At 42.8% G+C, this 13,713-nt stretch overlaps 1 protein-coding gene across 1 annotated transcript in view; it reads right to left on the minus strand.

Annotated features, from left to right (window-relative positions):
- Positions 1 to 5,321, minus strand: part of ST8SIA5 (ST8 alpha-N-acetyl-neuraminide alpha-2,8-sialyltransferase 5) — a 44,007-nt gene extending 38,686 nt beyond the window's left edge. Inside the window, 1 exon segment of the mRNA XM_026865528.1 lies at positions 4,353 to 5,321. Within this exon segment, the coding sequence (XP_026721329.1) occupies positions 4,353 to 4,483 (131 nt within the window). The 5' untranslated portion in view covers positions 4,484 to 5,321.
- Between the last annotated feature and the right edge of the window lie 8,392 nt (positions 5,322 to 13,713).

Below are 13,713 nucleotides of genomic sequence, written 5' to 3' on the forward strand. Positions count from 1 at the left end.
GGCTTCGGGAAAAAAAAAAAAAAAAAGTTTTAAAGGCGCAGATTTCTTTCTTCAGCTGACTGTCATCCTGTGCAGAAGTCAGGCTGTTAAAAAAACAGTATTTAATTAATTTTCTGCCAATAGAATATTGGTATATAGCGAAGTCTTGCTCTGATATTTTTCCCTTGTCAAAGCAGGCAGGGACCGTCCTATTGACCCATACCATGCTACAGGTTGGGAGATGAAGGCAGGGACATTTTTAACATTTTTTACTGTAGTGGCAGTTTCCTGATGTAATCCAGGATTATTCCCTGCTGGCCAAACAAGAGCTCACCAAAAAAAGGCCAGCCCTCAGCTGAGCATCTGATTCAAAAGAAAATTCAGCTGAAAGGCGAGCATTGGAAAGATGAGTCAATACAAAAGCAAGCGGCAGCTCTGGATTTAAGCAGAAGTCCACAGTGTTTAACCTACTTTAGCAGATCAATGCAGCGTATTCTTAATCATCACATTAATCCTAAAATAAAAATAATTACCCCAGAGATCCGTATTAAAGTCCCTTAATTATATCTCATTTCATCATCCTTTTTACTCAGGATCAGGAGCTACAGAGACCAGAGCTTCACGATGTCATTCTCCAGCGTGCAGTTCAACTCTCTCATTAGGACTTGAGCTGCTACTACGGGGATGAGGCACTGCCTTGATGAGAGCACCCACATCCATCCCACTTGGAGAAAAACTGAAAAAGGGGGGAAAAAAAAAAAAAAAGGTGGGCAAGATTGTGCTTTCCAATGGCACGGAACAAAACAGCAGGGGAAGGAGCGGATATTATATGGTGAGTGAAAAACACATGAATACTTAGGAATTCAATCTCTACATTCTCCCTTTCTTCCAGCAATGCCAAGAGCTCATTAATATCTCATTAAGGGGAAAGAAAGGATTTTACCATAAGCTTGGCCCCTTATCAGATTTCACTGAGCAGAGATTCTTTCCTGGAACAACATCTCCTGTCTCCAGTCCTGCTGTCCCCACAGCCAGCCTTTGGGAGAATGGCAAACAGAACCACAAGCCTCCGTGGCACCCTCCATGGAGAGCTTTAGGTGGTTTTTTATGGAAATAAACCCAGCCACTCCCTGCCTGTAAGGGTAAGTGGCACAGCACAGCTTACAGCCATACAGCTCACTTTTCCATCTTTCTGCCAGAAAAGAGTACTTTTTCCAGTTTTTAGTCAGATTGCCCCTGCCTTTCTGGTCTTTACCCATTTCCATCATCTTCTCGAAGAGAAATGAGCTAACCCAGTGTTATATTTAGTCTTAAAAGAACTGTATGTTTACTGGAATAGCACTTCCAGGGCAATTTTCAGGTTTCTCAAAACCCACTAGGGAATTTCTTCCCACAGCCTTGGGAAGAGGCCCAGAGGCCTGTTATTGTTGTAGATGTTGGGATGCAAGCAAAGTCTGTCATAAAACAATCAGCATGTTGAATCCTAGTGAGTAAATGGCTTTAGGTTTAGGCAGCATCCCCAGGCTCCAGGTTGGCAAGCAGCACCAAAGATATAAATATCCCGCTTCTCCCTCTGCAAGAATGTTCTCCAAAACGACCAGATCCACTGTGGTCACTGGAGGTGCAAGCTATAACATGTCCAAGGAACCTCACAGCCAGCATCAGCTTCTAACAGGGGACTTAACACAGGAGGTTTGTGAAAGAAAAGACTCATTAAAGGTTACAGCTATCCCTGCATGGAGCGGACTGGCAATCAAACTGCCCAGGAATGGTCACCACAATATGCTGCAGGGCATGAGAGTGACAGAGGGGAAGAAAAAGTGAAAAACTACCTTAATGATAATATTATGTAGGCTGCTACGTAAATCGTCTTTCTATCATTAATAACTGACAGCCTGAGACTGCCACATCCTGCATTTTTATTTCCATGAAAGATGGGAACTACCTCTTCCCAGCAGAAAGAAGCCAAAGGGCTTCTTCCCTGCACTGAGCTGGGGACAACCCTCTTTGAGAATCTTTCATATGATTAAAAAAAAAAAAAAAGAGAGAGAAACAAATCATTACAAGCTGGAATTAAAAAACAAAACAAACAAAAAAAAAAAAAAAAACAAAACCACAGTGTTTTCCTCTCAAAGTGACAAAATGTACGTACATCTCCCTGCTTGGGCCCCTTTGATGTCAGAGTGCTCAGAACCAGATTTTCTCCTAGCAAGCCAGGGAATTGGACATCACCCTTTTTTTTTACTCCCTTCAGCCCACTGATGACAGGAGAGGCTCACAGAGCACGACGCAGGACAGAGACTGGGAGATCACTCACTGAAAGAGTTTTAAGCTGCATCTTCTCAACATTTTATCTATAATTTGCCATTTTTCATTTCAGTTTATACTTGGGATTTATTTTTCATTGCTCTAATCCTGCTGTAGTCATTTCAATTTAGAAAAGCAAGTACTGGTAGGGCTGCAAGGCCTCCAGGACAAATGGGAAAAACTGAGAAAATAACACAAGATGAGACCTCAACTGGTCATAAAGTCATCTTCTTAACACCAAGACAGCTCAGTATTACTCTTCTCTATCTAACAGGTTATTGAGGGGCTGGAACGAATGCAGAGGAGGGCAACAAGGCTGGGGAAGGGCTGGAGAATAAATCCTGTGAGGAGCCAGGGAAGGAGCTGGGAGTGAGGAGGAGGAGGCTGAGGTGCGAGGAGGAGGAGGCTGAGGGGAGGCTGGGAGGGTGAGGAGGAGGAGGCTGAGGGGAGCCCTCATCCCTCTCTGCAGCTCCTGACAGGACATTGCAGAGAGGCTGGGGCTGGGCTCTGCTCCCAGGGGATCAGGGACAGGACAAGAGGGAACGGCTGGAAACTGCCCCAGGGGAGGGTCAGGCTGGGCAGGAGGAGAAAATGTTTCCCAGCAAGAGTGGTCCGAGAGTGGAACAGGCTGCCCAGGGAGGGGGGAGTCCCCATCCCTGGGGGGGTTTCAGGGCCGTTGGGATGAGCTGTGGGGGATGTGGGGTAGGGGAGAACTTTGTACTCGATGATCCCGAGGGGCTTTTCCAACCTGAATGATTCTATGATTCTAGGTTCCTGAAGCTCCCGAAGATAAAGATTTTAACCTTCTTGGGTATTGTTATTCTTCAAAAGTTTCCCCTCATGGTTAAACCCAAATTTTTCCTTCTGCAACTTAAACCCACGACTTTCTATCATGTCATGAGCCTTCACAGAGATGCTTTTATTACTGTCCTCTTGGCAGAAATAGTTTGGGTATTTCAAGACAGTTACAGTATCTCCCCTCAATCTTCTCCAAGACAAACAAATACATGTTTTCTACACCTCTGCTTATTCTTGCCCCTTCCAACTGAGTCACATCTTGCTGGAAGTGAGGTGCCCAAAAGCAGATCGAGTCCCCCAGCCAAGGCCTCGCTGCTAAGCAAGGCACACAAATTGTTCTGTGGACAAACTACAACACTCCTGTCTATACATATTAATGTCATGCTTGCTGTTCCCCCCCACCACCCCCCAGCGAGAAACATTTGCTGATATGTCAGCATTTTGCTTGCTGTTGGCACAAGGCAAAAAACTACATGAGTTACAAACCAGGCAAGAATCAAACCATTTATCTCTTCCGGCAAAATGTAACTAAATTCCAGTAAAAAATTCCACAGCAGCTGCCTACACTACTGAAACCCACTGATCTCAAAGCATGTAAGGGAAAGATTCCCGTGTATAAAAGCATACAAGCTGTAACACCTCAAACTAGATTTAAGTAAAATAAACTCTGCATGGGTCAAGGTTAAACACTTGAAGATCCCCACTGGTGCTTGCTGTAAAAAGAGCAGTATCATTTTCAGATCAAAGCGTGATGTGCTCTACAACAAAGTGGTCTCAGCAGTAATCCATAAGAATATAGCAGTGAAAAAATAAAGTGCTCTCTGACACTTTGATTTTAGGAATTGCATCTGCATGTTTGTTTCTAAAGACATTAAAGTTCAGGCAATGAGCATGCTACCTTAATTCAACCTCTCAAGGCATTTCAACTTAAACTTGCACAGGGTGAAAAGCCTATATGACAGGGTCTGATCAGGTGGTACAAGTCAGTCTAGTTAATGTTAAGTAAGACCTAGATTTTTACGACAGCTGAGGATTAAAACACAATCTAGAGAAACACACAAATTACTATATTCTGCCTGACATTCTCCTTTATTAATAATCTAACAGACATTACAGATGCTGGATGCACCTTCGCAGATTGACAAGATATTAACACTGTCAGCACAACACCGAGAAGTAGTTTGAACCCTTATAATGGTATGGCTGCGCCTCTGTCTCCATTCAGCCTGATCAGACAACTTTTCCTATTCCCTCAAATCCCCCCTTACCTTTTGAGATAGTTTCTCCCATAGAGGATCTGCTGCAGCAAGGTGACCACGGCAAAGGCGCAGATGAATATGAAGAACAAAGTTCTGTTCCCCAGCAAATCCCTGCTTGACGAAGGGTCAGTGTAGCCCATCCTTCTTAAAAGCCACTGAAGCTGCACTGGTAAAATTCAGTTCATTGTCGCCTTCATGCCCTTTTTGCTGGGAAGCGGAGGGGAACGCTTGCTGGCTTTTCTCTGAGCAATCCAAAGACAAGGTATCCCATTGTTTGGCCCTGCTGTCCCTTCCTTGCCCCTTTTGGATGTTAGCTCCAGGACTGTGCGCAGTGGCTGGCTTCCATGGTAAAGTTTCCAGGAGAATCAGACGTGGGTAACATCTAAAATCATCTCTCAGAGCTCTTTCGGTGCAGGCAGCCTGTGCTGTGCAAGAGGCATTCTGTTTCCTCTAAGCCTCTCTTGAAAACGCGCTGCTAGCAATTATCTACTTCAATCCCATTTTCATATTCCAGATGGGGGAAGCTGCAAATAAACCAGAAAACTGCAGCCAATGGCAAACACAGGGCTCCGGCAACCCATGTTGGAAACACATAGTCGTCAGCTCTTCTTTGCTTCTGCTCAGTGATTCCAATGAAATGTGCTTGCAAGGAGACGTGACTGGGGTGTGCTATTATTCAACAAGCATGTAACGATCATGAGGATTTCATTCAGTCCCCTGCAAAAAACAACAGCAGCAATCTGGTCAGGCTAGCAGGAAAGCTGCATTTTGTGTAACAGCATGCTGTCCGTACAGTCCCTTCGGTACTGTAGCATTTTCATGCAGAATGCAGTGCCTTTAGTCATACACCACTCACTATTTGGGCTCCTATATTTCCCCTGGTTATTCCTCCAGAGTAAGCATAAGCAAGGTCACTGTGCATCTCTTCAAGGACAGAGCTCTCAGTTCCTGCATGCTGATTTATTGGAGGCTCTGAGTAGCCTCACAGCCGCAGAGAGGGAGACTGCCTCTCAGTGCAGGCTCTAAGAACCATTCATTTAAAGAGACAAATATTCTGATTGTTCCTCCACCAGAAACAGTTCTCTTTTGAAAAGGCAAAGCAACGAGACCTTGTCCACAGACATCGTAACTCCTCTAAAAGCCTCCCCATTGTCAGGAGAGACTCGATTCGGCTCACAGAGAAATCAGTGGGAGTTTTGCTGCTGATTTCACTAGGAGCAAAATCTGCCCCCAACCCTTAGCTTCTTAAAACAAGTTCCAATGAAAGCCTTATCCATGAATAAAACATCCTGGCTAGGAGGTTGTTTTGCCCCAATAACAGATGGGGAAAAGATTTTGACAACAAAATGTGGGGAAAAAATCCTTTATCTAAGAGAATGGGAAGATTTTTGTGTGAATAAATTTTCCAACACTTATACCAGCATATGCAAAATGTTCTAGTGTGCCAGCAGCCCAGCTGTGCAAAGCAGCAAAAGGGGACTGTTTCTGGACTTCGTCTCAGCTGCAACTGGTGCTGCATGGGAAGAAGTGCCAAAGGTAACTTTTTGAAACCCTTTCAACCCAGCTCCTGATGCAAGGGCTAGTCCTCAGCATGACCTATGGCAATTTTGGCAAGACAATCAAGGGCTAAAGCAGGCTTTGCCTTACCTAATTTTAAGCAACAAAAGTATCAAAAGTGTCTAAGGTAGGAACCTGGTCACCCCAAACTCCTACAGGCAAGAACGTCTGGAGGAGACCAACCCCTCAGACAACCCTGACTTTGCAGAGAAGGAGCAGGTGCAGGTCCAGCCTCTGACGTGTCCTTCTTCTGTCCCTTTCAAAGCTCCCACACATGCATTTGTGAGCTCTGCTAAATGCTTCCGTTATCACCTGTGCCTATAAAATAGTGGTGATCCCGGGTCAGATCAAAGATTATCCATCACAGTGCCTTGTCCCTGACTGTGGCCAGTGATGGCTACACAGGGAAAAGTAGAAGAAGTGGGCAAGGACATACTGATGCTTCCTTGGAAACACCCTCCCACCATTTTGTGGTTGGAGGTCTTCCTGAACTAGGGGAAGAAAAACAGTATTTTGATTTGAAAAATAACTCAGTTGGGCACACTCATTTGTACTGTACTGGGAATAAATACAATACCAGGGGACTGTAAATTAAACAGCAAAAGCAATTTGATTCCCTTTTCTCAAAGTCATCAGCTCTAGGGGCTGAATACGTTTCTTTTAACAATCTGTTCATGTAAGCCCATATAATACCAGAACGTATCCACATAGGAACCATGCTGTTTAGACAGATCTAACCACACACCCTTACAAGAAAAGCAGTATGGCCATCAGAATCCCAGGGTGGAATCCCACAGGACACTACACAGGTAGATTTGTATGGAAGAGATGAGAGGTAAGGCCAGTAAGGGCAGATGTGAAGCAAAAGGTACTTAATGCTTTGATTTGTTGGATTTGTCTTGGTTGATCCAGGAATTATTTTACAATAACAACAACGTATCAGAGAGTAGAATTTGGCTTCTTACGACCTTCCATGGTGCGATGCCAGGTTTGCAGATACTAGTATCACTTAGGTTTTGGTGAAAACACTTTTCAGCTTTTCTTCCTCTATTCCCTTCCATTCAAAGTGATTTTTTCTTGATATCTGTGTTATAGTGCACCAAACTCGTAAGCCAAGCAGCTGCTCTTTCTCCTGGATGGACGGTCAGCCTGAGCTGCACTAAACAGCTCGAAAGCACCAAGTTCTCTCAGCCAGTCTCTGATTTTCTGTGTCCTCTCATCCTTCTCTATTATATCAGAGCTGGCCAGAGGATACAGCACCTGAGAGGTCTATGTGCAGACAGCTGCACACCTAAAGCAAAAAGCAAAGTACAAAGATACATATTGTAAGTGGAGAGGGTTTCCTGTGCCAGATCTTACGCAGATGCCATTCTTGATGTCACAAGTAAAAAGAAATCTGTTTGCTGCCTTCAGCCCAGTATTACAATAACACTGAAGAACTGGAAGCAGAGGAGCTCTGTGTAAGCATAAAGAAATAGGATGTCTATTGACAAATTTTCAAAGGATGCTCAAGGTTGCCTGCAACATTTGTTGTGAGAGAAAACAGTCATATAGTGCATGCAAAAGAGCTGAATGAACAATTCCAGCGCTCATTCCCAGGGGCCCTTTGAGAGTTTGACTTGTCAACTAGAGGCCTCCTTGAAAGCAATCAGGCCTCTGCAGAGAACAAATTAAAATGTGTTGTAAATTATTTTACACCCTGCACTTAAGCAAGCAATGGAAAACAAAAGACCCTGCGGTGGGCGGAGGAAGCAAGCAACCGATTCAATGTGAATGACAGAGCAAGCTTCAACTTTATTGAAAGAAATCACACCTTATATAAGCAGTCTACAATACACTACTTGTAAATCTATTGGATACATTAAAAAAGCTACATTATAATATCTCAGCCATTGGGTACATCTAAAAGGTCACATTATAATATCCCAGCCCCTTGTGGCATTTCAGGTATGTCACAACATCTTCCTTCTTCTGGCCTGCTTCTTGCCGAGGGCTGTTTTTGTCTCACCCCCAAGGTCATAATGAGCCCCAACTTATCTCTTTGTTCTCACAACAGTTCCTGTTAGCATTACTGAGCCTTGAATCTCCTTCCCTGTTAGCATAACTGTACCCTGGGTTCTTTCCTTTGTTTACCTCAGGTGGCTGTGACCGACTTCTGCAGGGAGCTATGGCCTTGCTCTCTGCAAGCCATTCTCCAACAAGACCCCCCCTCCAGAGCTTGAGAAAAGCTTGGGGAAAAGGACTTTACAGTAACTTATGTTGCAAACACAGATTTGCTGGGCATGACTGGGCCTCAGGTGCTGTGTACAGCACTGACTGCTAGTCATGTAAGCCCTGACCCTGCCGCGGGCAATGTGGCTACAACGGCACTGGGAACATACAGGGAGTCCAGGCCACATCACACTGTACTCCAGTCAGCATCATGCCAGAGCACAGGAACCCAGTAAATAAGATCTCTTCCATCACCAGTTAATATCCACTTAACTAGTATTAGCTACTCAAAACACATTTTATGAGATGGTGAGGGAGAGACAGATAAGCTGCATGGTACTTACAGTCTCAGAAAGGGTATTCTTACACCGGTTCTTGGAGCATAGATTTCAGAGGCTAAAGCAAACTTGGCAAAATGGAACTGCTCATAGCCTATCATAATATGAAGCTGCCAGACACAGTCTGTCTTACACATTGCTGGCCTTTATTTGTTGTATGCGAGCTGCTTGCTAAATAACATCAGAGCTAATCTATCACAAGAAATTCCTCCAGCCTGAGCAGTGAGACTCTGAGCCCTCTAACACAAATATGAATATGTTCCAGACAGGGATACCCTCCAGTGGGAGTTCATCATTTGCTGTTAAATCCAAACAAAGGAGAACCAATTTTTTTAAAAAAAAGAGTTAACATTGAATCTCAAAGTCAAAGAAACCTTGGCTAACCTCCAAGATCATGTTTCTGAATCTCCACACAAGGAAAGCTGAATTAGCAAAAGGACAAAACCTGATAGAAGTCAGACTCTTCTGCAGGGAGCAAGCACATCACTCTCTGCTGAAAGGACAATATGCATGCCTTAATTCTAACCTGTGGTTTATTTTTTAATGCAAATGAAACAGAAAAATTCATGTCTGATGGGCAGGTCTAATTGGGAATTTCCTTAAGTACCTTTCACTGAACCTGTCATTTGAATCAGTGTTTGACTGATTATGCACTCTAATTTCAACTGAAAGCTAGGGCACTTAGTGTCTCGGGTAGCAGAATCTGTCTGTTGGTTGTTTAGATCATGGTACAGATAACTGAACGTGTTAAACTCACAGTATTCTACAGGTTCAGAACAAAGCAAAACATGCTTTGCGTTGCCCTTCAGGATTTTCTCTCCCTGCCTGCTCAGCCACTCTCCACTCCTCTTCATGACTGTTAGGCAGGCTAATGAACTTCACACACAGCACAGCAGAATACTATGGGCTGTAAAAGGTTTTAGCAGAACACTTTTTACATCTCATTTTTTCCCCTAAATTAAATCAAGTCTATTTACAGTTTCTACTATGCTCATGTCAACTGCTAGATTCCCGATTTTGCAAAGCACTGGTACATAGGTATATGCCTGGAAGGTTCTGCTGAATATGAAACTCATAAACATATGCTTATCAATATTAATTCTTTTGCAGATATAAAACATGAATTTATTAGCATAATCTGGTGCTTAACACAATGTCTAGTCCTCCACTACTGCCAAAAATCCATATTGAAGTAAGCTGAATTCAGCTAAGATGTAAACATTTATTTCCTTCTGGGTTGGGTTAAACCACAAGGAGATGACAACAGCTAATCTGGCACCGGGCCTCCTACCTGTGGACCCACCTGAATTAGAGGAAGTGTCCTGAAGATAACATATGGTCTGTACATGGGATATACATTACATCATCTATTGAATCATGACCAGTTATTATGGGTCACATAGTCACTGGGTCAGAAATGACCCAGTGCATAAAATAACCTTTTTTTTTTTTTTACACAGATGACACCATCTCTGTTAGAAAAAGAATGAGGTTTTCCTCTCGCCAGTAGGAAGCTCTGATGCAGAGGCTGCCATGGCTATAGTGCTGTACATTTACTATTAACATTTCCTTAGAACAGGGCTTGCTAAAATATATAGCAAAGTGCAAAACTAAGCTGGGCTCAGCACTAGGGACAGCCTTGCTTTCCCAGAGGCATTTCCAAATCCCTAGAAAATAAAGGAAGTTTAGTGGGATGGTTATGATCCTGTACAGGCTCACAATAACCCTGTAAGTAATTGAGAATGATGAAAGCTCCATTTCTCTGAAGGAAAAAAGGAACAGGATCAAATTGCTTTTACAGGAATTATCTGTTAAAAACATTAGTTTGATTTCGGAGCGCTGCATGGGAGCCCTGGATTTAGCACCAAATCAACAGGACTGAGATGTTGGCAGAACCATAGAGGGGTCAAAGGGTTTCCATGGCTGACACTTGCTCTCATAATAGGGGCATGATCCTGCCTCTAATCCCAAGCAAGTTGTAACTCCCACCTAGTTCATAAAAACCACACTTAAAACCTTATAGTGAAAACCTGGGAAGTGCTAGAGTCAGTGGCACTCACTTTACAAGTTTAATGGCAGTTGAAAGACACTTCTTTTTGCTGAAAATATTCTAGAATTAACACTGCAATGAACAAATATTTCCCATGGTCGGAATAAGAATCACACATTATCTAATGCTGAAAAACTCAATAATTATTTTACTATTTTAACAATATTTTTTACATCAAAAATAAAATTGTTCATACGAGTTATTTAAAAAAACACTATAATGTGGTATATAAAGTTAGATTTAATTCACAGAGACAATGAATCTGATCTTGGAATACGTTTTGCTGTGTCAGTGAGTAGTACTAATCAGAATGGGGGCAAATATAAAAAAGAAAATATTCGTCTGAATAATCAGCTCATTAATTACTTCCACGTAAATTTTACACTATTGTTATAATCAAGATGTAGAAGAGACCTACTACAGAAAATTATTTAGAAAAAGTTACCTTGCCTTTTTACCACAGTTCTGCATTGATTTTGCATTCAAAGGAATGAAGTATATTCCTCTTGAATTAATCATCAGCTTCAATTCACACAAACTTTCAGGCAACCCAGACATTCTGCTTTCAAAACATTCTTCATTATGTCCTCCTGCAGCATTGATTACATTACTAACTACACCCTGTAGGCAACAAGTGTTTTCAGACATATCCAGATTTTTGAATAGTCCATGCTTTGTCCATGACAAAAATTATAAATTATTTTAAAAATCCAGCTGGCCTCTATGGTCTTCAAAAATCCCCTCTCTTCCTGAAATACATTTTATTTTGCTCTTCTGGCACTGTGGAAGTGCTCACTAGAAGCCTGGACAACCAACCCTAAAGAAACAAGTCCCTAGCCCTACACTAGGCACATCTTTATGGCCTCTTGCGAGAGCATGGATTCAGCTTTAAAGCTCTGCACAGTGTCCGGTCTGACCTGCATGTGGTTACAGAGATGGCTATTAATAAAACTGGCGACCCTTTCAAATTCCTTCCTTTGGATCTGTGATCTGCCGTGAATTCCTGGGTCATGCTTATCTGTATTAGGGTAGGAAATACAGACCACTCCTGGAACAGGACAGTGTTAGACACTGTGGATGGGCATTAGCAGAGCCAGTTTTTGCCATGAGAATTTATAATTTCAGCAGGCAAGAAGGAAAGGTGAGAGAGGAATTTGCTAGCCCGCTTGACAGAGAGCAGGAATTGCAATTTAGAAGTGATGTTTGACAGCATGCAACCTGATCAGCTCGCAAATATGTACCAGGATGCAAACCCAAGGCAACAAGGATCCATTCTGCTGACCAGCAAGTCTGGGAGTCACGAGGGGACAGCTGGCCACCCAAACTGAGAAACAAATCCACAGACGGGGTCTGGATCACCCCTAACCTCTACCAGCAGTTTAAGCTTTGCTGGCTCTGTGAACATAAACGTCACTGCACTGTCACGGGCAGTGCTGACATGGGCAGGGAGATTTTGGCCACAGCCAAAAGAGTAATTAAGCATCTTCCTCCTCTTGAAATTTTGGGAGTTAAATTAAAATCCTCGTTTGACTCTTAGCTGCAGTGAATTGTCCAGAGCTATGATACTCAACTGAAGCTTGGGGCTAGCTTTGGAGTTGTTCTGACCCGAACACAGCACAGCCCGTGGGGAGATCGCAGCTACCCTTGTCCCATGAGCCCCACTGTACTGTCATGGGTCTAAAAACACACCCCAGGCTGAATGTTGTGATCCATGCTTTCCCTGCTTGCACACCCAAGCATGTCAGGAGTATGGCTGAAATACCTTTATCACTAGTTAATCTCTAATGAATGTCTGACCAGACTTCCATCCTCCACAACATACTGCCAAGAAGAAACCCCATAACTGACCCCATTTACAATACTCCATTTGATTTCCAGTGCTTACTTCTCTCTAGCACTGGACTGCCAGTACAGACTCTTTTCCATCAGCCTGGAAGTTTTGCACATTTATCAGCAGTCTTTGTTGGTGGTCCTGGCCTTTTGCTAGAGAGCCTGCAAGAGGTTTTTTTATTTAACTCGGTTGTGGTTTTGTTTTAAAAACCTAAAACGGAGAACACAGAGTGGTAGTTTATCCACAGCCTATTATTAATCTCCAACACAGGGAACTGCAACAGCATCTGGCCTACGGGATCCAGTGTTCTACAAGAAGACATTAAGGAAATGCCTTTGACAGGGAGAGACATCCCCAGGAGAGCTCTCCCCTGAGGAGAGGGAAGCACAGCATGGCATTCAGCCAGAATAGGGCTTTTTTGCAGAACATTCCCATCATCACCACCTTTATGTAAACTTCACTTTCAATCAGCTTTTTATTTTCTTCCAGGTGCATCCAGCAGCTCCTTTGGAGCTAAGAAGTTTGTGCGTGGGGTTTTTTTAATGCAGTGTGGGTAGAAAGGTATGTGGGAACCGTAATTCAGTCACTTTAAATCACACGAAGCTCAAGCTTGAAAGGAAAAATAATAATAAATGGTTCAGACTGTCAGGCTCAGCGCAATTCTCAATCAATTAAAGCTTATTTTAGTATCAGGGCAGTTTAGTTTAAAAAAGTTCTCCTGGCACTTTGATGCTTTCATGTTTTTGTGTAGTTAAAAAGGTCTTGCTGGGAAGAAATTACACTTGATAAAACATTTTCTGTACTGCATTTTTAGTTTCTGTCAAATCACAACAAATAGGATCCACATGAGGAACCAGCAGCAATGAAAAAGCTAGTGGCAGTGATTGAGTAAGGCTTTGGACCTGGGTAAAGAAGATAAATCTGGGGCTCAACTAAAAAACATGGTTATTTGGGCTGAGTCTCTCCACACATATTCTTCAATGCATTTAACTTTCAAATGTGATTCAGTAAGTTGGGGCATTAAACAGCAAAAAGCCACCAAGGAAGATATTCTACATCATCTAGCTGCTTTTTTCATAATAACTTTAAATACTGTATCTGCATTTTGGATCTTCCTTTTGTGACATTACCTTGGTTCCCATTTCACAGATGCGGATCACACAGCCAAATCAGTATTCCTCTTTTACAACTCATGCAGCACTTAAGAAAATGAACCATGGTGCCAAATTGACACTGGAAGTTTCAAAGGTCCAAAAGTTGGCTAACGGATGAGGAAAGCTCTCCTCTGATGTGGTAACAAAAATCATTACTATAATAGTACTGTTTGTGGGTCCTTGCAGTCTATGAGAGTAGCTGTCAAAAAAAAAAAAAAAAAAAAAAAAA

The sequence above is a fragment of the Athene cunicularia genome (assembly GCF_003259725.1).
Source record: "Athene cunicularia isolate RWA chromosome Z unlocalized genomic scaffold, athCun1 chrZ_part1, whole genome shotgun sequence".
NCBI classification, from domain to species: Eukaryota; Metazoa; Chordata; class Aves; order Strigiformes; family Strigidae; genus Athene; species Athene cunicularia.